Source organism: Scylla paramamosain, chromosome 26 (genome assembly GCF_035594125.1).
Source record: "Scylla paramamosain isolate STU-SP2022 chromosome 26, ASM3559412v1, whole genome shotgun sequence".
Lineage (NCBI taxonomy): Eukaryota > Metazoa > Arthropoda > Malacostraca > Decapoda > Portunidae > Scylla > Scylla paramamosain.
Window position 1 is genome coordinate 12,805,001 of NC_087176.1, and position 25,551 is coordinate 12,830,551.

Sequence of the window (25,551 nt, forward strand, 5' to 3'; positions counted from 1 at the left end):
TGATCGCTATAATGGAAGAGCTCCCCCTCCCCTGCACGTCTTTCGTTTTCTTTGATCGTCGTCACTGCGTATTCTCGTGAATTACAGATTTTTTTTTTTTTATTCCCGTTTGTGTTTTGGGCTGTGCATTTTTAGGGTTCATGTTTCTATTTTCATGTTTGTTTCTTAGTTCTTGATAATTTTTTTGTAAATTACTTTTTTTTCTTGTTTTATTCTTGGTTTTGTTTCGGGATTTATTTTTAAGTACCCAAGTAACTATTTCCATGATTGTTTGATTATATGTTATTATTTCTTTCCAGTGCTCAATACTTTTTTGTCATGGTGTTCAAATTTAATTCTAATCACTCATCACTTACGCCCAAAACTCCTTTCTTTATCCTCTTCTACTCCTTGAAACCATCCTCCTTTCTCATTATCACGTTTATACTTTTTTCCTCCCACCCTTCCTTTCCCCTCTTCCCTTTCATAACGACTTCTACCTCCCTTCCTTTGCTCTCTTTTATCCTTCTCCCATCACTACGATCTCGTATTTCCTCCACAACTGCTGTGTTTCCCCTCTCCATCTGGGCCCATTACTTCTTCCCCCCGACTTTTTTCCCTTTACCACCTCTCTCTCTCTCTCTCTTCTCATCTCTCTCTCTTTTTCCCTTTCCGTCTACCCTTATAACCGCCAATTTTTTTACTCTGCCTCTTACCTTCTACTTTTCCCTTGTCTTCTGTTTTTTCCTTCTGTGCCTTTTTTTCCTGCTTTCTCAGCGTTTCCTGCTTATATTCTTTCATCTACGTTTTTCTTTCTTTCTTTTCTATCTTCCTATTTCTTTCAAAACTATTTTTTTTAAATTTTGGTATCCTTTTTCTCTTGTCCAGTCTCATTTACTCCATCCCTGTCGATCTCTCTCTCCATCTCGCTTTCCTTTCCCTACATCCTCCCTTCCACTTAATCTATCTTCCTCCTTCACCTCCCTGTACTTTTTTTTCCGTCTTGCTCCTGCGTCCCCTTACCTTCCTTTACCGCTCTCCTTCCTCTTATCTCTACTTCACCTCCCTGTGCCTTTTTTTTTTTTATTCTGATTCTCCTTGCTCTCATCTCCCCTCATTTGCTTCCTTTCCCTTTCTTACATCCTCCTTTCATTATTTTCTTGGGCTCACCCTTATTTTGTATTTCTCTGACCCTGCCTCTCCCTGCCTTCACCTGGTCTCATCTATAACCTTCCTTCCACATAAACTTCCCTGTTCCTTATAATGCTCCCTAAACACCTTGATACCTTTCTTCTTCAAATACATGGCAGTAACTTTATACTGTTCCCCCAGATTGTAGTTTTGATGTGGTTCTCTCCTAGAAATAAAGAGAATAAAAAAAAAAAAAAAAAAAAAAAAAAAAACAAGATATTATTACCACAAGTACTCTTTCCATAGCTTTGTTCCTAAAATACCCATTGGATAATTTGGTACATTTCCTCCCTTACATACAAACAAGTAACTTCATGTTCATCCCTTCTTCGGACTTAATATGGTTCTCACCTTGAAGGAAAGAAGAAAATTAACAGAATAATATTAACCCAAGTACTCTTTATATAGATTTGTACCACTATTTATCAGCACTCTTCAATATCCCTACCTTACCTTCACCTACTTGTTTCCCTGCTGCAGGAAAAACGTGATCGAAGGCGCCAAGATGGAGCGGCGAGTCGTCCCGGGCCGTGGTTTCTACAACATTAGCATCGAACTGGAGGCTTTCGACTACGACTTGGACGCGGAGAACATGTTCGAGTGCGTGCTTACCATCCCCGGCACAGAATTCAAAATGCAGAAGGAGATCCTCTACTTCCCAGGTGCGTGACTCTCCAACTCGCTACTCCCACCGTCCTCCGTCCTTTCCCCTCACTGGCTTCCTCCTCCCTCCTGCGGCCGATGGAGGGCTGGCCGCAGGCGTAATGGGTGTTGGGTCTCGGTTTTTCCCCTCCTTGGATAGTTTTTTTTTTTCGTGTTCTTGGTATTTTTTCTTACTCCTTGGCGCAGCGATGGCATCCTGGTGTTGGGTTCTGCGGGTGTCCTTGCTTACTGAAAGATGCTGAAGTTGTGTCTCTTTTTTTCTCTAAAGTTAACAAGATAGAGCTATTTTTCTATTTTTCTTTCTACGCTTTTCCTTCTCACACACTTTCCGTTAAAGGTGATCTACTGAAGGATTACATAGTTCTGTTACTTCTGTATCTCGGATGCCGGAAAAAAAATTCAAGACGCTCCTGCTGAAAACCGGATAAATATAAAACCAGGCATCAGAAAAATGAAATCCATTGGCAAACTTATGCAACTTTCACGAAACTGTAAAACTTGGTGAACAAATCTTTCCAGTTGTAAGATTATGGCTGTCGGAAGCGTCCTGGCCAAATATGTCGCAAGAGGGAGGGAGAGAGAGAGAGAGAGAGAGAGAGAGAGAGAGAGAGAGAGAGAGAGAGAGAGAGAGAGAGCCGGGAGGGAAGGGGGCTTTTATTTTTTACTTCATCGTCCTCACCTCCGCCTCGTCGTCGTCTCCTTCCTTGTACTACATGTCCTCCTCCTCCTCCTCCTCCTCCTCCTCCTCCTCCTCCTCCTCCTCCTCCTCCTCCTCCTCCTCCTCCTCCTCCTCCTTCTCATCCTCCCGCAATACTTTCTCATAATTCCTCCATGTTTCCAGGACAAATATTCACTGACGAATACAATGCAAACATATCCTCCCACGCTTACAATTCACAATGGTCTTCCTCCTCTTCCCTCTATTCCTTCTCCTCCTTCTCTTGGTTCTCTGACCGAAATATTTCATCAATGTTATACCACCGAAGCCATTCTCTCTCTCTCTCTCTCTCTCTCTCTCTCTCTCTCTCTCTCTCTCTCTCTCTCTCTCTCTCTCTCTCTCTCTCTCTCTCTCTCTCTCTCTCTCTCTCTCTCTCTCTCTCTCTCTCTCTCTCTCTCTCTCTCTCTCTCTCTGGCAGTGACAACTTCCTTGATATGAAACCTTCTAACTGCTCCAGCCTCGCGCTCCTGGGGTCATCAGTATCTCCTCATTCGGAAAACTCACTGGTAATAAGAGACTAGCACTTTTCTCTTACGCCTCGGCCACCGATACGCGTGAGGGTGTGCAGGGGAGAGACTGGCAGTGTCGGGAAAGCGAGAGAGGATGCTGGAGGGTGACAGCAGATAATGGATTGACTGGACTTGCCGTGAAATGGAGGTTTGCGGGCGAAGGATGAGAGACAGAATGAGTGGCGGGTGAGGGAAGGCGGAAAAGGGTGTGGCGGCGGCGGCGGCGGCGGCGGCGGGGATGATACACGAGAGCTGTGGAGGGGAAAATGATCGGAGGTGTGTGTGTGTGTGTGTGTGTGTGTGTGTGTGTGTGTGTGTGTGTGATGGTGAGTGGGTGGCGCGAATGAGGCGTGTTGATCGACCATGTAAAATCCGTATTCTGAAACGCTTTGCTCTCTCACCATGGCTATTTTCGCTGGACACAGTGACAACTAGGAGGATTTCCAAGAGTGTTTCTCCCCTTAATGATATAGAAATCTTATTGATCTGTCACTAGAACCATGAAAAAAAAAATCCTTAAAAACTTGTGTAACTTCAGCTAGAGCCTTCTGAAAGAGGTCGAGGTGCGGTGAAGAAGTGTTTCAGAATATAGGCCTGGGTGTCAGTTGGCAGGGTTGGAAGAGGTTTACCGATGTATGGCGGCAGAATGGACAGAGGATTCGCGTGGGATTGGCGTGGGTGGCAGGGCGTGGCAGGAGGAACCAGATGGCGCGCACATGTTGACAGGAAAATCATGTCACAGGAAAGCACGTGACGAGTCGGCGAGATAAAGGTGAAGAGTGAGGGGAAGTGAGGGGAAGTGAGGAGAGGAAGAGTAGAGAGTGACAGGGAAGGGGAAGGGGGAAGGTAGGGCTTCACTGGGTACGTTCTGCGCAGGGATCACGACGGTAAATCGCTCGATATTGAACACTGGACTTCCGCTGCGCATCTGGGGTTTCTTTTCCTTGATTTCTAGCCGGAAGTGACAGATATCAGTGTCTTTTTTTCATATATATGTATATAAACTAGAAGGAAACTGTTACATTTCTTCGTTCTTTCACGCTGATATTTCAGATTTATTTATTTATTTATTTTTATTTATTTATTTATTTATTTTATTTTATTTATTTTTTTGTCAATGTCCATTTGTTGTAGGATATATTTTGTCCTGCGCTTTATGTTGATGTTTCGGAAGGGCTTTTGGTATTCACTTAATTTATTGCATATTTTGATACGCTCTAATTCTCCTCCCCTCATATATTTGACTTTTATCTCAATTTACAACTTTTGATGCAATGTGCTGTAAACTATTGAACGAAGACCATTCTCTCTCTCTCTCTCTCTCTCTCTCTCTCTCTCTCTCTCTCTCTCTCTCTCTCTCTCTCTCTCTCTCTCAACGGTTCAAAGCGAAAACATTTTTAGAACCCCGATTCGTGATTTGCAGATCCGCGTTTCGCCAAGTTGCAATTTGCGTTTTTAGGCTTTCTCGTCTAGGTCAACCCACGACCCTTTTGTTATGTTTTCAGGGCTTTTGTGTTGGCTTGCTCTTTGGAGTGCCCTGATAGCGAGGCGAATGTGCAGTTGAGCTTATTTCTCGTCGGGAATAGCGCACAAATACACACACACACACACACACACACACACACACACACACACACACACACACACACACACACACACACACACACACACACGGAAGGCGAACTTGTTTCAACATTGTAAGCTATGAGTTCTTGTGTTTGCGTGGTAGTATGAGCTTTTCTTTTTCTCTCTCTCTTTCTCGCTTTCTTTTGTCCTTTGAGCGCCAGACTGATTCATTCCGCTTGTATTCACAGTATTCAGGAGCTCAGATACATATCGTAGTACTTAGCAACTCAAGCCATTCTCAGAGGCGGGTTGTTTTGGCATGTTTGGTTCGCAAGTGGCTCTAGCATTGCTTCATCAGTGTAAAATTCTGGGGTCCAAGCTGTTGCGCTCCTTTATTCGCCATTTGAAAAGTGTACACGCGCGTATTTTGAAGCGGAAATCATAGAGTAGAATGTTGAGTCTGCAGATTAAGTGCGGACGAAGATTACTTCTGGAATTTGATGGAGAAATGTTTGGCCTTCTCTTTGTGAGTCATCTTTCACTGAGGATCTCTTTTTAGGAGACGAATGAGTTGGAACTGAATATTGACTTTCTCTTTGCTTATAGTAATTATCGTCGTCGTTATCGTTCTTATAATAGTAAGAGTAGTGGTAGTAGTAGTAGTAAAAGTAGTAGTAGTAGTAGTAGTAGTAGTGGTGGTGGTGGTAGTAGGAGTAATAATAACAACGACGATGATGATGATGATGACAATGACGACGACGAGGAGAGCCATAATGGGGAACTTTACGCTCATGTGGTTTCTTTGGGGATTTGAGAAGCACACGAGCGAAACGAGGGTGGCAGTACTTGCACCTCTTACCTGTCAGGTGTGCACGTCAGTTTATAATCCATTATTATTATTATTATCATTATTATATTATTATTATTATTATTATTATTATTATTATTATTATTATTATTATTATTATTATTATTATTATTATTATCGTTGTTGTCGTAAGTAGCAGTAATAGTAGTGGTAGTAGTGGTAACAGTAGTGGTAGTAGTAAGTAGTAGTAGTAGCAGTAATAGTAGTAGTAATAGTAGTAGTAGTAGTAGTAATAGTAGTAGCAGTATAGTATTATTATTAGTAGTAGTAGTAGTAGTAGTAGTAGCAGTAGTAGTACTAGTAGCACCAGCATCACCTGTGCGGGCCACCTGACAATCCATGCAGGTAATGCTCTCCTTTTGCACCTCAGAGCTCACCTGATTAATAGCGAACCCATACTAATACAAGCAAGGATTACTCATATCAAATTTCCTCTCTCTCTCTCTCTCTCTCTCTCTCTCTCTCTCTCTCTCTCTCTCTCTCTCTCTCTCTCTCTCTCTCTCTCTCTCTCTCTCTTCCCGGCTCCCATCTGGCTTCTCTCTTCCGTCCCTTGGCATGCAGACACAAATATACACTCAAACAGAAAACAGTAAAGATGCGTAGAGGTATAACGGCACAGTCACGTGAGGTATTACAATATGCCTCATTATAGTCATCAGTACTTACCACTGGTCATTAGTGAAAGGATTACGTGCGTCATGAATGGATAGTGATGATGATGCGATATTTCTAACGTGTTAGGCTGTGATTTCTCTGTACGTGCATGGGGTTCTTTATAATGTACATAGACATTTTGATACATACGTAAATGAATGATGAAGAGTGAAGGAGGGAGTAATGAAAGTATGCGAAAGGAGTCATAGTACACGCACAGATACACATACACACACACACACACACACACACACACACACACACAGAGAGAGAGAGAGAGAGAGAGAGAGAGAGAGAGAGAGAGAGAGAGAGAGAGAGAGAGAGAGAGAGAATGACAAACAATGACTACGGGAATATGATTCTCTCTCTCTCTCTCTCTCTCTCTCTCTCTCTCTCTCTCTCTCTCTCTCTCTCTCTCTCTCTCTCTCTCTCTCTCTCTCTCTCTCTCTCTCTTACCTTACGGCGCCTTGGCTTCCTCCGTGCCCTTCTCTCCCATCCTCCCCCTCTCCTCCTCTTCCTGCTTCTCCCCCTCTCCTTTCTTTTCCTCTCCCACGCACACTTCCCAGAACGTTTTTCCCTCTGATGTCCTTTGCCCTTTTTTGTCCCCTATTCTCCCTCGCCTGTCCTCACGTCCTTCCTTTATCCTCTTCGTTATCTGCTCTTCCCTTTTCCCCTCCTACTCTGATGACCTTTCCCTTCCTGCCATTCTCGTCCTCGTCCTCGCCTCAACACGACACTGAATTAAGAGATTCCTCCTAGCTTGTTATCATAGCTATCCCGAGTTCCATTGAGACTAAAGTTGACTTACTTGATATTCATGGAGCGACCTTAGTGTCCGAACTAGTTGTAGGAGGAAGAGAAGCAGAAGCAGGAGGAGGACGGTAGGAGAGGACGGGAGAGAGAGAACACCAGAAAGAGTGGTGAGGTGAAGGATAAAGAGGGAAGCTTCAGAAACGATAAGAGGATTATATAAAAAAAAAAGAGTGTGCAATTGTGAATGAGAAAGGGATAAGATGCGTGCACTTGTTAATTACTTATGCGTTTTTCCCCTTCCATTTTCACCTCCATCCAAATATAAAAGAAATTTAACCATAACATTTCATAAGAGTAAATTTCATCTGTATCTCCTTCTTGTCCTCCGCCTTTTGTCTGGAGGGTAAAAATGTCTCTCTCTTGCTTTCATTCCTGCTTCCCACTCATTGTGTTTGAAGGAAAGGATATGTACCAAGCTGCATACGGTTCAATTTCAGGCAGTTTTTCGTGTCATCCACAGTAGTCTCTTTTCTAAAACAGCATTTATTTTGATGTCAGCCTGTAGATAAGCTAGAGAGAGAGAGAGAGAGAGAGAGAGAGAGAGAGAGAGAGAGAGAGAGAGAGAGAGAGAGAGAGAGAGAGAGATGAAAAATGGAACTCACAGACTCAGCATTATGGAGAGGTTGGCGGTGCGGTCTCAGCAGTTCTCTCCATAGGGCTTGATAAGGAGAGGGAGGAACGAGAAAAAGAGGAAGAAAATCGTCACATTTTATGCATAGTTTTTTTTTTGCTTCCAGAATTCGCGTCTCGATCATGTATTTTCCTCAGAGCAATTTATTCCCTTCCGTATATTTCCCTCTTGATATTATTTGCATCTGTATGAAAAATCTCAATATAAATTTGTCCTCTGATTCTTCTTATATACAAAGACATTTTCTTTTATTTCAGATTTGTTTCGAATATTTGTGCGTTCTTTATCTATTTTTGCCATATCTTATTTTTCCTCGCTTCTCTTTCCATTTTTTTCGGGTACAATTTCTAGTCGTATATATTTTTCTCCCGTTATGGAGTCGTTTCTGCACAAATATTATATTTTTTCAAGCGCGACTTTCTGCCTTCCCCTAATAGGAATATACTAAAATAGACTCGCTACCTACGCGAAAAAAGACACCAAGACGAGGAGGAAATTCGCGGCACGCACGGTACTATCACTTCATCCACCACTCAGGCACGTACAGTTAAAGAATCACATATAAAGAGTTATTTTCCTTGCGTGTTCCCGAGAGTCTTTACCACCACCACCACCACCACCACCACCACCACCACCATCCACCTCCTGATAGCTCCAGTTATTTCCAACAGTCAGTCTAACTTCATCGCCACGATTCAGCCCCAGTTAAGTCAGTTCCAACTGTCAAGCTAATTCCACCTCCTCCAGTTAGCCTCAGTCAGCCCTAGTCAGTCAGTCCCAGCAGTCAGGCTAACTACATCACCTCCAGTCAGTCCCAAAAGTGAGGGCAGAAACATGCCATTCATCATTTTAAGTCCCCACGTTGCCTCTCGGTAAATGTCCCAGTAGACGGCGTTCATTTTTCATCGTAACCAACTACTTGCATTCTTTGAGCGTCATGGTCTGGTCCTGTGTTCCTCTGGTGACAGTGTCTCGTCACAGCTGCCACATCGTATCGGATCCATTGCGCATAATTTGATTTCCTACTGAGATTGCGACACATTTAAAAGCCGCAATTTGATGGAATGTTCCGCTTCTTTTTCTTTAATCTCTCTCTCTCTCTCTCTCTCTCTCTCTCTCTCTCTCTCTCTCTCTCTCTCTCTCTCTCTCTCTCTCTCTCTTTCTGTGGGAATGAAATATAATACTTTCTTTGTGGAGTTTTAGCGTAAAATATAGTTTCAAGTTTTGGTGTCTTTCAGGGAAGGCAAATTAATTAGGAAAACTGTCCTTGAGGTAATGAGAGAGAGAGAGAGAGAGAGAGAGAGAGAGAGAGAGAGAGAGAGAGAGAGAGAGAGAGAGAGAGAGAGAGAGAGAGAGAGAGAGAGAGAGAGAGAGAGAGAGATTAATGTCCTCAGTCAACTAGTTCTTGCCTTTTTCGTGTCCCTTCCCCCGTCTCTCCCTTTTTATTATTTTTTGTTCCTTTCCCTGTGTCCCTTTCTCTTTTGTCGTCATTATATCTCCCTCCTCCTCTTGTTCCCTCCTTCCCTTAAACCATCCACACCAAGTCACGTTAAGATCAAATATTACCTTCTTCTGTTTCCTTTATCTTCTTTTATTACCTGCTTCGCTTTTCCTTTTTTTCATTTTTTTTCAATTTGTTAACTCTGGTCTTTCTGTTTCCAGCTTCTCTCTCCTTTTTGTTTAATTTTTTCCTCGTATTTTGATTTGTATATATGTGTAAAGTAATTCCTTCTAATCTTTATTGCATTTTCCCCTTCTTCCATTGCATTCTTCATTCTTTACTTTTCTCCTTTTTTCTATCCTTTCCCCTTATCTATTATTCCCTCTCTTTCAGTCTTTATCTCTCTGTCTCTCTTCTCCCCTCACGTATGTATGAGCCTACTCTCTCTCTCTCTCTCTCTCTCTCTCTCTCTCTCTCTCTCTCTCTCTCTCTCTCTCTCTCTCTCTCTCTCTCTCTCTCTCTCTCTCTCTCGTTTCCCCTCCTCTTTCATTCCTTTCACTCCCTCCCCTACATTCCTTCCATCTCTGTCGCATACACTCGCTTCATTGCCTTCCTCCCCTATACACATCCAGTCCTCCTTCCCTCCTTTCATTTCCCCTCCCAGTCGTGGTCCTCCTCCTCCTACTTCCCTCTCTAATACCCCTCCTTCCCTCTCATGTCGCCGAGAGCCCCACTCCTCTTACAAGTTGAAATGGTATCCGATTTTTCATTTCCTTTTCCCGTTTCCGTCAGTGTCGCTCTCGGGCTAACGCTACTCACTCAAGACTCGCTTCTTAAGAATGTTTTATAGCGACTAGAGCCTGTGCTGAGTTCCCCTAAGGCCGCTCTTACCATCCCGCGTCCCTCTTGTGCTTGACTGACTTGGCATTCCTGCGTTTTCTTTGCAAGTGTTGTGTCGGGTGCCTGACGCTCGCCTCTCCCTGACCGACCTCCCGTGGAAAAAATATGCGGTAACCATGTCGGGGTCTTGCTGTGTGCTATCTGCGTAGGTGTTCCAGCCGCTTCAGATACGTGCATTGTACCTGTTAGCCTGTGCTGGGTAGGTAGGTAGGTAGGTAGGTAGGCGTTCATGTCTGCCTACCTACCTGCTTTCCCGTCTGTGTCTGTGTGTGTGGGTGCTAGTCTTTTTTTTTTTTTTTTCTTCATTACTAGTTTGTTTTCCTGTCCGTGTGTGGTCTCTCGTCTCGTCTTCGTCTCGCCTCGCCTCGCCTCGCCTCGCCTATCTCTCTCTCTCTCTCTCTCTCTCTCTCTCTCTCTCTCTCTCTCTCTCTCTCTCTCTCTCTCTCTCTCTCTCTCTCTCTCTCTCTCTCTCTCTCTCTCTCTCTCTCTCTCTCTCTCTCTCTCTCTCTCTCATTCCACATGTTCATGTCTATCTCTCATTCTCGCCTTTCTTTCCTTGTTAGCGTCTCACTTCTTCTCTTTTATCTCCTTAACCTTTTCTTCTTTTTCCACCCTCCTCCTCCTCCTCCTCCTCCTCCTCCTCCTCCTCCTCCTCCTCCTTCTCCTCCTCCTCTCCTCTCTTCTCCTCTCCTCTGCTCTCCTCTCCTCTCCTCTCCTCGTCTTGACATTCCTGTACTTAACTTTAAGAGCTGAGAGACAAATCATATCTACTTCATCTAACTATCAGGAGGGAGAAGAAGAGTAGGAAGAGGAGGAGGAGGTAAAGGAAGATTTAGAGTGAGTAAGGAGAGTGAAGGAAGAAGAGGAGGCCTAAAAACTAGTCAGGGGATAAAGAACGTAGGAGGACTTAAAGGAGAGAAGAAAGGATGTCATGAGGAGAAGGGAAAGAAGGAGGAATGTAAGAGGGACTTGGAAGGATCCTTAATGGGAGGGAAAGAGGAAGAGAGGGAGGGAAAGGGCGAGAGGTGGGGAAGAGGAGGAGGGAAGGAGGGAGAGAAGGTCATCAGATGGTAAAGTGTTTTGACAGTTCTGCCAGAGATTGGTTATTGTGTTGACCTGAACTGTCCCTCTCCCCCTTCCCACATCTCCCCCTCTCTCTCTCTCTCTCTCTCTCTCTCTCTCTCTCTCTCTCTCTCTCTCTCTCTCTCTCTCTCTCTCTCTCTCTCTCTCTCTCTCTCTCTCTCGTTCACCCTTTTTTTCTCACTCTTTAATGACCTTCCGAATCATTTATCTCTTCGTGTTCCACTTCTCTTTTCCTTTTCCTCGCTTCCCTAATTTCGATGCCTGTGGAATTCCTCTTACCTTTCTACTATTTTCTTCCTCTCCTTGTCTCCGTCTTTCCTTTTCCTTACGTCAATATTTTACAATTTTCTTCCTTTTGTAGAGATTTTTTGTTTTATATTTCTCGTTTTTATTATACAAGGGAAATTGGTTTGTTATCAAATAATCATACTCTGAAGTTGAAGACAAGAAGTTTTTTTTATTTTTCTCAGTTGTTAAAGGAGAAAGTTTTATTGAGATTTCTTCAGGTTCGTTTTATTTACTTTTTTTTCCGACTTTAGGCGTAACATTCCATTCGTGGTGGAAGCTGTGATACATAAAAAAAGTTTAGATGCTCGATAACATCTGCCCTTTGACGTCAGTGACACACACACACACACACACACACACACACACACACACACACACACATCTGCCAGCTACAGCTCACCTCAACAAATTTTTTGACAACCTTTCCACACAACTGTTCCCTCAGTAATATCACCACACACGCCTACCCCTCCTCCACACACACACACACACACCTGTCACACACACCTGTTCCTAGACCTAACTTCATCTCACACCTGCCTCAAAACCTTCCCAAAACTTAACCTTTGCCTTGTAACGTGATTCTCTTCCCCGCCACCCTCTTATCCTCCTCTCCTTCCGTTCTTTCCCTCATTTCCAGTTTTCCTCCTGCCTTTCTGCTTCTCTCTCCTCTCCTCCCCTTCTTTTCTCACGCTACTGGAAAATTGCTCTTATTGGCTGACTCCCTCTCACGCCTCAGGTCACGGGGCGAGGGTACCAACTCTTCTTTTACCGTCGAGAAATGTGTTGGTTCAGTACACACTCGCCTCCTAAAACTCCCCAAAATATTCACCTGGATACCTTGGGGATTATTACGATGGGGAGGTTATAGGTATAGGTGTAGGCTCTCTCTCTCTCTCTCTCTCTCTCTCTCTCTCTCTCTCTCTCTCTCTCTCTCTCTCTCTCTCTCTCTCTGGTCCGATGAAAGGAACGTTTTCCTTTTCATATTCTTCCGTGATTTTTTTTTCTTTCATTTTGTCGGCTGAATAACGTTTTTATTATTAATCTTAAGTCTAATATGCGTGAATTTGTTCATTCACTTCACTCGACTTTTTCTTTTCCTTTCTTTTCACGGTTCCAGTATTCATATTCAAGTTTTCAGTTTAAATTTTGTGAACGAGAGAAAGAGATTTATCTATTTAGCTGATGATTTCACCCTATGTAACTCATCAGTATCTTTCCTTTAAATATGAAAGACACGCGGGATCATGTCATTGCCAAGAGAAATTAAGAAGGGAGAGACAGGTAGAAAAACACACTGAATAGATCGAGAGGAAGACAGATTTACTTATGTAGCTTATGATTTGATCTTGTACAACTCACCATTAGCGTTTCTGAAAATATGAAATACATGAGATATCAATTATTGGCAAGGAAAAGGAGAGTCAAGGTAGAAAATTTTATTGACTAAACATATCAAGGGAAAAAAAATAAAGAGAGAAATGTTAAGGTAGAAAAGAAAATACACTGAACACATGAAGGGGAAGAATTCAAATTAGTTATGAATATAAGCACCCTGACAGAAGCTCCCGAATGTATCTCATAAATTCCATGCTCTCGGTGGGAGGCAAATGCGGCGGGTTTGAGGAGGAAGCAGAGGCGGCGGGGTTTTAATATTAATAAGTGGGATCACCTAGCGCCCTGCTGATTAAAGCCTCCTCAGGTAGCGCGGCTCAGGCAGGTGGGAAATGTAAACAGTGATGCGGTGAAGGTGAGTGAGAGGCAGAACACGAGGCAAGACTTGAACAGGATTATTGTGTTTGTTTTCATTTCTCGGTTTGGATGTTCTTTTTTTTTTTTATTTGCGCGTCCTCTGAAATGTTTGTGATTCTGTGAGACATGACACGCACAGGCAGACAGATAGACGGACAAACAGACAGACACACACACACACACACACACACACACACACACACACACACACACACACACACACACACACACACACACACTTATACATCTTCCTGTTCTTTTATGTTTTAGAGTAAACAACAAATATATTTTTAACTTTTACTCACACAAAGAAACACACACACACACACACACACACACACACACACACACACACACACACACACACACACACACACTCTCTCACTCTCTCACTCTCTCTCTCTCTCTCTCTCTCTCTCTCTCTCTCTCTCTCTCTCTCTCTCTCTCTCTCTCTCTCTCTCTCTCCCTACTCCCTCTTACTCCTTTCCTTCACCCCGAGTCGATGAGAAGGCGAGGAATTTGCATCGTGGATAAACAGAGAATCGAGGAGTCTTGGGTTCGCGTCTCCTGGTCTTAGCGGGGGATCAGACTCGATGGCTGCCAATATGTCCCACAAATACTCAAGTCAAATTTCCCTCTATATTTCCTTCCTACGCCCTTAAGAACCCCAGATATAGGTGCTTTACGTGCGTCAGTACATTTGTTTAGATTTGCGACGATAGGAGGGAAGATTGAACGGGAGTAAGTGGAAATGAATGAATAAATGTAGAGTGAGTAAACGGTATAAATACAGAGACAATGGGTGAAGAAAATAAATAAGGATAGAATTGATAAAGGGATATGAATAAGGAAATAGAAGAATGAAGGAAAATATCAGTGATTGTAAAAAAAAAAAAAAGAATATATGAAGAAAATGAATTAAGAGAATAAAATTTAATGTAACAGTAATTAATTTAAGAGAATAAATTTAAGGGTAATTGATAGGGCAATGAATAATGGATTAGTAAAAAAAATGAGAATGAACACAGAAATAATGTATTAATAAACAATGTATAAAGAAAGTGAAGAATAAAAGGGAAAGAATAAAGAGGAAATTGATAAGACAAAGAGTAATATATTAATAGAGAATAAAAGTTAACACTGAGAAAATATATCGAGACACTGAATAAAGAAAACAAAGACTGAAAAAAAAATCTGAATAAGCGCACGAATATAAATTTATACATCCTGATTTAGTAATGAGAGAGAGAGAGAGAGAGAGAGAGAGAGAGAGAGAGAGAGAGAGAGAGAGAGAGAGAGAGAGAGAGAGAGAGAGAGAGAGAGAGAGAGAGAGAGAGAGAGAGAGAGACTAGAGTTGATGTTATTGTTTTGTATTTAACTGCTGCAGGTGACTGAGGGGCGAGATGAGAGAGGGAAAGGGGAAAGGTATTAGGTGTGATCAAGTAGATTTTGTATTCCCAGTGCTCGGGGGGAGGCAGGAGGACAGTTTGCAGTGTGACGCATTGTATTTTGATTATTCTTCGCATTATAATCGTGTGCGTGTTGGTTCATAAAGGCATCCGTGTTCCCTCGTATCGTTTATTCCATTGGTAAAGGCGTGAACGAAAATGCGGTGTCACTTTTTTTTTTTTTCGGCTTCCTAACGGAGTATTGGAGTTTTGAGCACGTGAGGTGGTTCCACAATGGCCAGTTTTGTTATATTTCTTTCCTCTTCCCTTCCCCTTCTCTTTTCCTCCTCTACCCCTTGCCTCTTCGTCTCCTTCTTCCCCCTCCTCTCGTTTACCTGTAGTCTATGGTTTCTCTCTCTCTCTCTCTCTCTCTCTCTCTCTCTCTCTCTCTCTCTCTCTCTCTCTCTCTCTCTCTCTCTCTCTCTCTCTCTCTAGAAGACCCAGCGTATGATAGATTTTACGGTTGAACGATTTTTCTCTCTGTCTCTTCTCTCCTTCTCTCCTTTCTTAATTCTCTCTCTCTCTCTCTCTCTCTCTCTCTCTCTCTCTCTCTCTCTCTCTCTCTCTCTCTCTCTCTCTCTCTCTCTCTCTCTCTCTCTCTCTCTCCCGGATTCAATTATCACTCCATTTCTTCCTCCCTTGTTCTCTCCATTCCAGCTACCCTTCGTATCGCATCCTTTTTTTTCCTCTCCAACATTTCTCTCCCTTCCTCCTCCTCATGTCCTTTTCCTCCCTCCAACCAACTTAGTCAGCCAACAAACGTGGGCGATCTACTGTTGGTACAATATCCAATAATCCTCTTTGATCATTCACGATTGTATTTCTTTTGCCTATAATACGGATTAGGGTGGGATTCTGGTCTGTCTCACATCCCTCTTTGACAAGTACTCCCTCCCTCACCTCCCCTTAAATCTTACCAGGATAGTTTTTCCTTTTCTATTTACTTTCATCCTCCCTTCGTTTCCTGTCCTTTCCCTTTGAGGTTTTGAAAGTCGGGGTATAAATGTTTGCGTTCGGTGAGCAGATCCAGGGATTTGCTTATTACTGTAATCATGTCTGGTCTTTGGAAGGTGGTTGGCGCGCCTGTCTCTTTGTAGCGTTTCTGTGTCGTGTGATAGGATTGTTTGTGGTGAGGTGTTTATGTCCTTTTGTGTTCTCAGCATGTTTTCTGGCGTTCTACCTGAGTTAATTTTTTTTTCTTTTTAATGTTATGTCTTTCTTTTTCTTCAGGTTCCAGTTTCTTACTTTTTTTTTTTTATCTTTCATGGGTTCAATTTCCTTTCCGAGTCCGGTTTTTCACCTTTATGTGCAGGTCTTCTTTCAGCTTTTATTATTATTGTCTCCCTCGCCTCTTCTTTTCGTTCTCTTATTCTCGTAGCTTTCATTCTTCCATCCCTCCCTTCCTTCCTTCCTTCCTTCCTTCCTTCCTTCCTGAATGTCCGTACTGCACTCACCACTCTCACTTCTGTCGTCCCCCTCTCCCCGCCTCTCGTCCCCCTCTCCCCCGCCTCTCCTCTCTTATCTCTTTCTTCCCGCACGCCTCTCACGTCGCCACGCACGCCTTTGTATGGACACACCGTAGCAGAATGCAGTATTGTAGCAACTGTATCTCCCAAGCACACTCCTGCCGCTTTAAGCTCCCGCTGTATTTATATATCTGTTCTCTTTGTAGCAAGACGCTTTTCATGCTGCAAAGGATCTGCTCCTCTTTGTAAATAGCTGTGTATTCGCTCCTTTTGTCCCGGATAATGATGGTTGTATACTACTGTGATATTTGGTGTTTTCCCTCCACCTGATGAGAGTTGTGCTCCACTGGACTCTCCGTTCATGTAAAGTAGCTTGGTAGTAATAATAGTAAGAGTAGTATTAGTAGTACAGGCCAGACTAACAGCACAGGGCCCGCTGCTGTGGCATCAAGAGGCCTCCAGAACGGTATAAACTGGTATATTTCAGAGCCTCCTACTACTACTACCACCACCACCACCACCACCACCACAACAACAACAACAACAACTCCTCCTCCTCCCACCACTACCACCACCACCATCCTCTCTGTTCCTTTTGAAGAGGATCAGGACGTGGAAGTAAAGGCAGATAATGATAACGATGCCCTTGAGAATGCAAAGCCGCAAGTAGCCGAGAGTGGTAAGCGAAAACACTGGGACCTCCTCCTGCAAATAAAGGGCACAGTGAACGCCTGTCATAAGGAGGCCGGCCTGGTGTGGTGTTGTGTTATGCTCTGGTAGCCTGTGTGCGCTCTCTGCATGCTCTCTAGGGTTCCTCTAACAATATGTGTGGGTAACGTTCACGATGCTGCTACTGCGGTGGTCTTTGTTCTACTGACTCAGCAGTTTTCTCGTTTTTCTCCAATACTTTTTTTTTTTTTACGCTGGTTCGTTTACTAATTCTGGCACAGCGGCTACGCTTTCACTGTGATTTTATACTAATCTTTGTTTTTCGTGTGTGTGTGTGTGTGTGTGTGTGTGTGTGTGTGTAAGATGAGTTTATCAAATAACTCTTCTCACGCTGCGAGGAAGTGTAGCGTCGTGGACAAAATACAGGGACACAAAAATTCGTCTTGAATTTGTCCCCACTGGAAAACGAGCAAGGCGCGGCTTCACCCGGCTGTCTTGTGTCCGCCTCCCGCTGTATGATCAGTTTGCAACGTGCTGAGTTCCATTTCATCTGTAAACGATTCCATTCTGCGCCTCATCTACCATGAAGAGTTTCCGTGTGTGTGTGTGTGTGTGTGTGTGTGTGTGTGTGTGTGTGTGTGTGTGTGTGTGTCTGTGTGTGTGCGTGTATAGATACCAGTGTGTGGTATAACAAAGTTTTGAGTAACAGCATGTCCTTTTTTTTGCTCCCCAGGTGTCCCAGCTCTAACGTCCTCAGGTAAGGGCAGGGGCGGTAACGGTGGCCTGGGTGTGTAGGTTAGCTGTCACGTTCCCCCGCGCCGCCTGACACCACCCCGGGGACAGGGTATTTAGCCTCCGGAGCGCCAGGGCCCCTTTCTCCACCACGGTGCCATATTGGCACGGGGGGAGGGGGATTCTGGCCCACGTATGGCGCCCATTGTTACCCGCGGAGTGTCAGGTGGTGTGGCCCTCTCTCTCTTTCTCTCTCTCTCTCTACTGTTTTTTTCTTTCTTTAACAAGTAGATCAATTGCACTTTGTAATTCGACGGCACGTAGCTCCTCCTTTCAGATATATATATATATATATATATATATATATATATATATATATATATATATATATATATATATATATATATATATATATATATATATATATATATATATATATATAGAATAAAAGGTGACGAGTTCTCGTACCACCACCTTACCAAATTTTCCTTTCCATAGTATGTACAAGTATAACACACACACACCAATCCATCCATATGCACCTGGCTGATCTTAACACCTTGTCGTTATGCCACTGTAATGATACTCCTTAATATTTCTTTATTACACAGGTGTTACACAGTAGCTAACCAATTTACTCTTGTCACTTTCCACTGTTGTTTTTCCCCGCTGTTGAATTGATTACTTCGTGTTGCATTGATTACTTCGTAGTTCACTGTTTTTGTTCAGGTTCAGTACTGAATGCATGTACTGACGGGTTCCCCTTCCTTTGTTTCTGTGCAGTGACCAGCGGCGCGGGGCGGCAGGTGGTGGGGAGCTTGTCGGTGGTCTTCATACTCCCAGTCCTGTTCCACTACCTCCGCCACCATTGAGGTTGGTAAGGACGCAATTTGATACAACAGTGTATATTGTTCAGGAGTAAAGAGCTCAGAGGAGGGGCACTGAGTAGTAATGGAGAGGGAAGGAGTTGCATTCTTCTGGGTTACGAAATTAAATAGATATAAAAACTTAATTATGTTTATTAGTGAAAACGATACCTCTAAGACTCTCCGGAGCCAAACTAGGGCAAATTTCAAGCAACAAAATGTATATAAAAAATAAAGTCTTCAGACTTAGTTCACTGGGAAGCTCGTTACTCGCAACACTACGGGTCCACAGAGTCTGACACCCTAGGAACACTTATCTTTACATCAATGATCAGGATGAAGCTGTAGCAGTAGCACGTCCCGCGAGCAGCACAGCAGACTAGAGGCCTAGAGACCTGGGGTGGAATAAGGTTTTTTCGTTAGTTGTGCTGTAAATTTGTCACCTGAGGAGAGCCGAACACGGTAAAATTGTGTCACTGGGCCTGTGTTCCATCCCGCTGATTGATCTCTATACTACGTATTCCCGTCTTGCAGTAAATTGACTTTGTACTTCTGTCAAAAATCTCCTTTATTTCCATAATATTTACATCTCAAGGGATGTAAATATTATGCCACAGTGCTTCCAGGTTTGTCATCAAGTGACATTAATTAAGATCAGTGTAAAAAATTTGCCTACTTTATATTTTTTTTTTATTTTTTTGCAGGAGGAGGCAGTAGACACCTGCCGAAACGATAATTACTCCCAGTGAGGTCTAAAGCACTGTTCAGGGGGTGCTGTGAACTTATCATTAAACCCAGCTGTGACCTCACTGAACGTTTCCCTTTGTGTCTCACAACACAAGGGGGTAGTCACAGCCTGCCCTCTAAAGACAACTCTCTTCCTCCACACAAAACTACAAGCACCTAATAACACACACACCCTTCACTCAAAAAATTTTAAAATCATGGCGACTCCTACACCAGCCTCGGAGTCCCCATCTGGGGAGGGGACCATAAATGTCCCCAGGTCAGACTGCCTTTCCGTCGACGACCGTAAGTGTCTTGACACCCCCCTCAACTTTTTCTTCATTAACTTCTGCAACATTCGCGGTCTAAGATCTAATTTTCAATCTGTAGAACACCACCTCTCCTCTTCTAAACCTCATCTTCTTTTCCTCACTGAAACTCAGGTGTCTGAGGCAACTGACAGTAGCCCCTTTTCTGTTCCCTCCTACTTTCTCTATCCTCATTTTCGATCCAAAGCTGGATGCTGCGTTTATGTGCGCAATGACTTAACCTGCTCTCGTGCCCACGCTCTTGAATCTTCCGAGTTTTCCACCATCTGGCTTCGACTACAGAGTCATTCTCATACTAAATTTATCTGTGCTGTATACCTCTCTCCTAACTCCTCTGACTATAAGAAATTCTTTGACTACTTAACTTCCAAAGTGGAGCACATTCTGACCCTCTTCCCTTTTGCAGAGATCTCCATTCTTGGAGACTTCAATGTTCACCACCAGCTTTGGCTTTCCTCTCCCTTCACTGACCATCCTGGTGAACTAGCCTACAACTTTGCTATCCTCCATGACCTAGAGCAATTGGTGCAACACCCTACTCGTATTCCTGACCGTCTTGGAGATACGCCCAACATTCTTGACCTTTTCCTGACCTCTAATCCTTCTGCTTATGCTGTCACCCTTTCTTCTCCGTTGGGCTCCTCCGATCACAATCTCATATCTTTATCTTGTCCTATCACTCCAATCCCTCCTCAGGATCCCCCTAAGCGAAGGTGCCTCTGGCGTTTTGCCTCTGCTAGTTGGGGGGACCTGAGGCGGTATTTTGCTGATTTTCCTTGGAATGACTACTGCTTCCGTGTCAGAGACCCGTCTTTGTGTGCTGAGCGCATAACAGAGGTGATAGTGTCTGGCATGGAGGCGTACATTCCTCACTCTTTTTCTCGTCCTAAACCTTCTAAACCTTGGTTTAACACAGCTTGTTCTCGTGCTATACATGATAGAGAGGTGGCCCACAAAAGGTACTTAAGCCTTCCTTCACCAGAATCTCATGCACTTTATATTTCTGCCCGGAACCATGCCAAGTCTGTTCTCCAACTAGCCAAAAACTCCTTCATTAACAGAAAATGTCAAAACCTTTCAAGATCTAACTCCCCTCGTGATTTCTGGCATCTAGCCAAAAATATCTCCAATAACTTTGCTTCTTCTTCTTTCCCTCCTCTACTTCAACCAGATGGCACCACTGCTATCACATCTATTTCTAAAGCTGAACTCTTTGCTCAAACCTTTGCTAAAAACTCTACCTTGGACGATTCTGGGCTTGTTCCTCCCTCTCCTCCACCCTCTGACTACTTCATGCCTCGTATTAAAATTCTTCGTAATGATGTTTTCCATGCCCTCGCTGGCCTAAACCCTCAGAAGGCTTATGGACCTGATGGGGTCCCTCCTATTGTTCTCCGAAACTGTGCCTCCGTGCTTGCACCTTGCCTAGTCAAACTCTTTCAGCTCTGTCTGTCAACATCTACCTTTCCTTCTTGCTGGAAGTTTGCCTACATTCAACCTGTTCCTAAAAAGGGTGACCGCTCTAATCCCTCAAACTACCGTCCTATTGCTTTAATTTCCTGCTTATCTAAAGTTTTTTAATCTATCCTCAACAGGAAGATTCTTAAACATCTATCACTTCACAACCTTCTATCTGATCGCCAGTATGGCTTCCGTCAAGGACGCTCTACTGGTGATCTTCTGGCTTTCCTTACTGAGTCTTGGTCATCCTCTTTTAGAGACTTTGGTGAAACTTTTGCTGTTGCCTTGGACATATCAAAAGCCTTTGATAGAGTCTGGCACAAAGCTTTGATTTCCAAACTACCCTCCTACGGTTTCTATCCTTCTCTCTGTAACTTCATCTCAAGTTTCCTTTCTGACCGTTCTATTGCTGCTGTGGTAGACGGTCACTGTTCTTCTCCTAAATCTATTAACTGTGGTGTTCCTCAGGGTTCTGTCCTGTCACCCACTCTCTTCTTATTATTCATTAATGATCTTCTAAACCAAACTTCTTGTCCTATCCACTCCTATGCTGATGATACCACCCTGCACTTTTCCACGTCTTTTCATAGACGTCCAACCCTTCAGGAGGTAAACATATCACGCAGGGAAGCCACAGAACGCCTGACTTCTGATCTTTCTAAAATTTCTGATTGGGGCAGAGCAAACATGGTATTGTTCAATGCCTCAAAAACTCAATTCCTCCATCTATCAACTCGACACAATCTTCCAGACAACTATCCCCTCTTCTTCAATGACACTCAACTGTCCCCCTCTTCTACACTGAACATCCTCGGTCTGTCCTTTACTTATAATCTGAACTGGAAACTTCACATCTCATCTCTAGCTAAAACGGCTTCTATGAAGTTAGGTGTTCTGAGACGTCTCCGCCAGTTTTTCTCACCCCCCCAGCTGCTAACTCTGTACAAGGGCCTTATCCGTCCATGTATGGAGTATGCTTCACATGTCTGGGGGGGTTCCACTCATACTGCTGTTCTAGACAGGGTGGAATCAAAAGCTTTTCGTCTCATCAACTCCTCTCCTCTAACTGACTGTCTTCAGCCTCTCTCTCACCGCCGCAATGTTGCATCTCTTGCTGTCTTCTACCGCTATTTTCATGCTAACTGCTCTTCTGATCTTGCTAACTGCATGCCTCCCCTCCTTCCGCGGCCTCGCTGCACAAGACTTTCTTCTTTCTCTCACTCCTATTCTGTCCACCTCTCTAACGCAAGAGTTAACCAGTATTCTCAATCATTCATCCCTTTCTCTGGTAAACTCTGGAACTCCTTGCCTGCTTCTGTATTTCCACCTTCCTATGACTTGAATTCCTTCAAGAGGGAGGTTTCAAGACACTTATCCACCAATTTTTGACCACTGCTTTGACCCTTTTAGGGACTGGCATTTCAGTGGGCATTTTTTTTATTAGATTTTTGTTGCCCTTGGCCAGTATCCTTCCTACATAAAAAAAAAAATAAAATAAAATTGTAGTGCAATAAATTGCAATAAAACCTTTGTCACTCCTGGTCCACCATATACTCGTACTCGTATTCAGTAGCGATATGCGTCACCTCCCCCGTAAAACTAGGTCTTGCAAGTGTTAGTTCATACAACACTAAACCAAACACCAGTAAAGGTAAACTACTCATCACTTGCCTCTGACTTTACAGACGATGACGTAACCGAGCTGTGCGTAGACGCGCCTCCACGCTTCCCCTCCTGCTAGATTCCTGTGGTGGAGAGAACGCCGCTCTTCCCTCCCTCTCTCCTTCCCTCCATACAGGTTAGGGTGGCCATCAGCGTCCACCGTCCCCTTCCCCCTCCCCCCGTGTGCAGCCTCCGGGGGCAGGAGGAGGCGGACGTCAGCTGGGGCGGGGCAAGGCGTCATTCTCCAGCATCTGCGGGAAGAACAAAACAGGGGTTCTCCGTTCCCACCAAAGAAGAGTCTCCCAAATGTTATCAAGGACAAGGAAAGTCTATATGTATATTCACTTCCCATCCAGACAATTAAGTGTAAACAAAAACGAACACTGCAAACCTTGGTGCCGTCGGTGATAAATTGACAGACGTACTGCTGCTCTCACCTCGCCGTCACCCAGGCCAGGAACGTGTGCCAGTGCGTGTCTCGCCTCGACGCGTCCCTGTGTTTGTGCAGCAGTGCAGCAGTCCATCTGGCCGCGCCGCCACATCGCCGCGGAACGTCTGGCTCATCTATGCTCGGTCAGCCCATTCTGTCTGTGGAAGAAATGCATTTTTTTTTTTTATCTTATATCAATGTTTCGTTTTTTATAAAGCAATTTTGATCCATGTTTGCACTGCAAGTGGCCAGAGTTATGTAATGATTTCTGAAGTATTATGTAGGATGAAAGGAGCATGTCGACAAGTGTTGACTCAAATCGCTTAACACCCGACTATAAAATAACATGCGCTCGTCCACGGTTCATTTACATTGTTCATACAACTACTCGACAGACCATTTTACTTTAGCCCCGAAACTTTGATAGTTTCCTTGGATACCGAAAAAGATTGGATACAGAAGAAGAAATGTAGGTCTTTGGGAAGAGGATGTCACAGATTAGTTCACCTTCCATCCCCATGCAAGAGGCTGTCCCTCTTCAGCAGAAAAGACGATTCTATGGATAAATTCCAGCTCGTATTGGACACGGAATTGGCCACCACCGGGACGCGCCTGGCCACACAGGAACAAGCCCAACTCGCAAGGTGACAAATGTCGACTCTCACCCACAACTGCCGCGGTGACAAGCGATAAAAATTTGAGTCTGCCCTCAATCGGATCCCATTTTCTGTGCCATCAATCACGAGACGCAATCACCGGAAACAAAGAAGATGGGACGCTTGCCCAGCCCTCGAGGCGGAGTGTCAAAAAAGGCGTGTTCGCTTCTGTTGTCCGCGGCTTCCTTTCTTCTTGCTATTGGCTTTCTAACTGAGTGAGAAAAATAACATTTACTTTGTTACTGTGACATCCACGCCGATAGAAAACCGCTGCTACGCCTCCCAATTGATTTTTTAGTCGTGCGAGGCTTTTCAAGGGATAGTGTTGGGTAGTGCTCGTCTTCGTAAAACAGATGGGAACGTCAATTTTTTCCCAGGGTCATGTCACGCCGGGTCATTTAGGAGACAGATCAGATGGTCCTCTTTCGGAGACCAATCACACCCGAGCCAATAGAAGGCCACGGGTCGCCCTGTGATCAAGGCCATTGGTTGAGAGGAATATATGACGTCATAAAGAATGCTGGCGACGGTTCACCTGGCCAAGGCTCAGCTCACCTGCCCCTAATGAGCTCTGTGTAAACGAGATTCGAAACCTACTTATTGATCAGAGAGAGAGAGAGAGAGAGAGAGAGAGAGAGAGAGAGAGAGAGAGAGAGAGAGAGAGAGAGAGAGACCTTATCCTAATTAAGCAAGGGCAGTACATCATTAACCTGGTTATTTCGAGCCGTTCTTTACCTTTCTACTCCCAGGTGTTACTGATGAGTTTACCAATTAATCAACCCCTTTCTACTTAATTCTGAAACTCGCGTGTTTTTCCTACTAGATTTCGTTTTTTTTTTTTCGTTTACTTTCATTCTCATTTACTGAAAACTGTTCTCTCCTAACCTCTCGTAACAATATTTTTCTTTCCCTGACGGTCCTCAAAGTTACTTTTTGGTAAATAGGGATAAAAGACAATCACGGAATTTGTTTTATGATACCTGAGGCACTAAAATTCTTAAGATTATATTTAAACCATTACTCTTATTTGCTTTAACTATTATCATTTTCCCATGCTGTCAAGGAAAATAGTCAGATATAACATTCATTACTTTAAGCACTATACAGTCGATGTTCATTTCCATAACTTTTTATATATTCAACCAGATCGTTCAATATATATATATATATATATATATATATATATATATATATATATATATATATATATATATATATATATATATATATATATATATATATAATATTTTTTTATTATTATTATTAATATATATATATATATATATATATATATATATATATATATATATATATATATATATATATATATATATATATATATATATATATATATATATATATATATATATATATATATATATATATATATATATATATATATATATTTTTTTTTTTTTTTATTATTACTATTTTTTTTTCATTTATTTATTTATTTTTGGGGAGTCTATCATCCCAATACCTTTCCTTATTACACCCCCTTAATATAACTTTGACTTATAAGTTTAGGAGTAAAAAAAAATCCCACTGATGGTGCTATTAATTTTAGGTCAGATTACTTGCTTTGATGGCGTGTTTTTCCGGCGTGTTGCGGGGCGGCATGGTGGTAGGAAACCCGCATAGTGTTACCGACAGACGCAGGGTTCCTGGCAGCGCGATACAGTCGGGCGCGATTGTAATTAACCGTTTTACGAGACAGATCTACGATACGTTTGAGCAGCGAGGCTAATCATCCCGCCCCTCACTCTTTTCCCCGCACACTTATGCCTAACCGTAGCTGGGTCGCGGGGAAACTGTTTTATTGGTTACCCGCCGCTCACTGCCTCCTAATTTTGGCTCCGGAAAAGGGTAGCGAGTATTACCTCCAGTACAAGTTGCCGCCGAGTTGTCACTCACTCAAGAGCTTATGAGCGTTCACGTGACAACTAACCCCGGCACTTAAAATATGACTATACACTTGTTTCCTAAAGTTGGGAAGTACTTTCTGAAGCTAGGAGAGAGTTTTCGCTATGTGAGTCACTTTTTCTAGCTT

General features: G+C 43.3%; 1 protein-coding gene across 1 annotated transcript in view; it reads left to right on the forward strand.

Annotated features, from left to right (window-relative positions):
- Nucleotides 1-24,175, forward strand: part of LOC135113750 (uncharacterized) — a 67,252-nt gene extending 43,077 nt beyond the window's left edge. The window contains exons 4-7 of the mRNA XM_064029324.1: nucleotides 1,651-1,832; nucleotides 17,373-17,396; nucleotides 18,155-18,244; nucleotides 22,439-24,175. Of these exons, the coding sequence (XP_063885394.1) occupies nucleotides 1,651-1,832; nucleotides 17,373-17,396; nucleotides 18,155-18,243 (295 nt within the window). The 3' untranslated portion in view covers nucleotide 18,244; nucleotides 22,439-24,175. The remainder of the gene's footprint in view (nucleotides 1-1,650; nucleotides 1,833-17,372; nucleotides 17,397-18,154; nucleotides 18,245-22,438) is intronic.
- The last annotated feature ends 1,376 nt before the right edge of the window (nucleotides 24,176-25,551 follow it).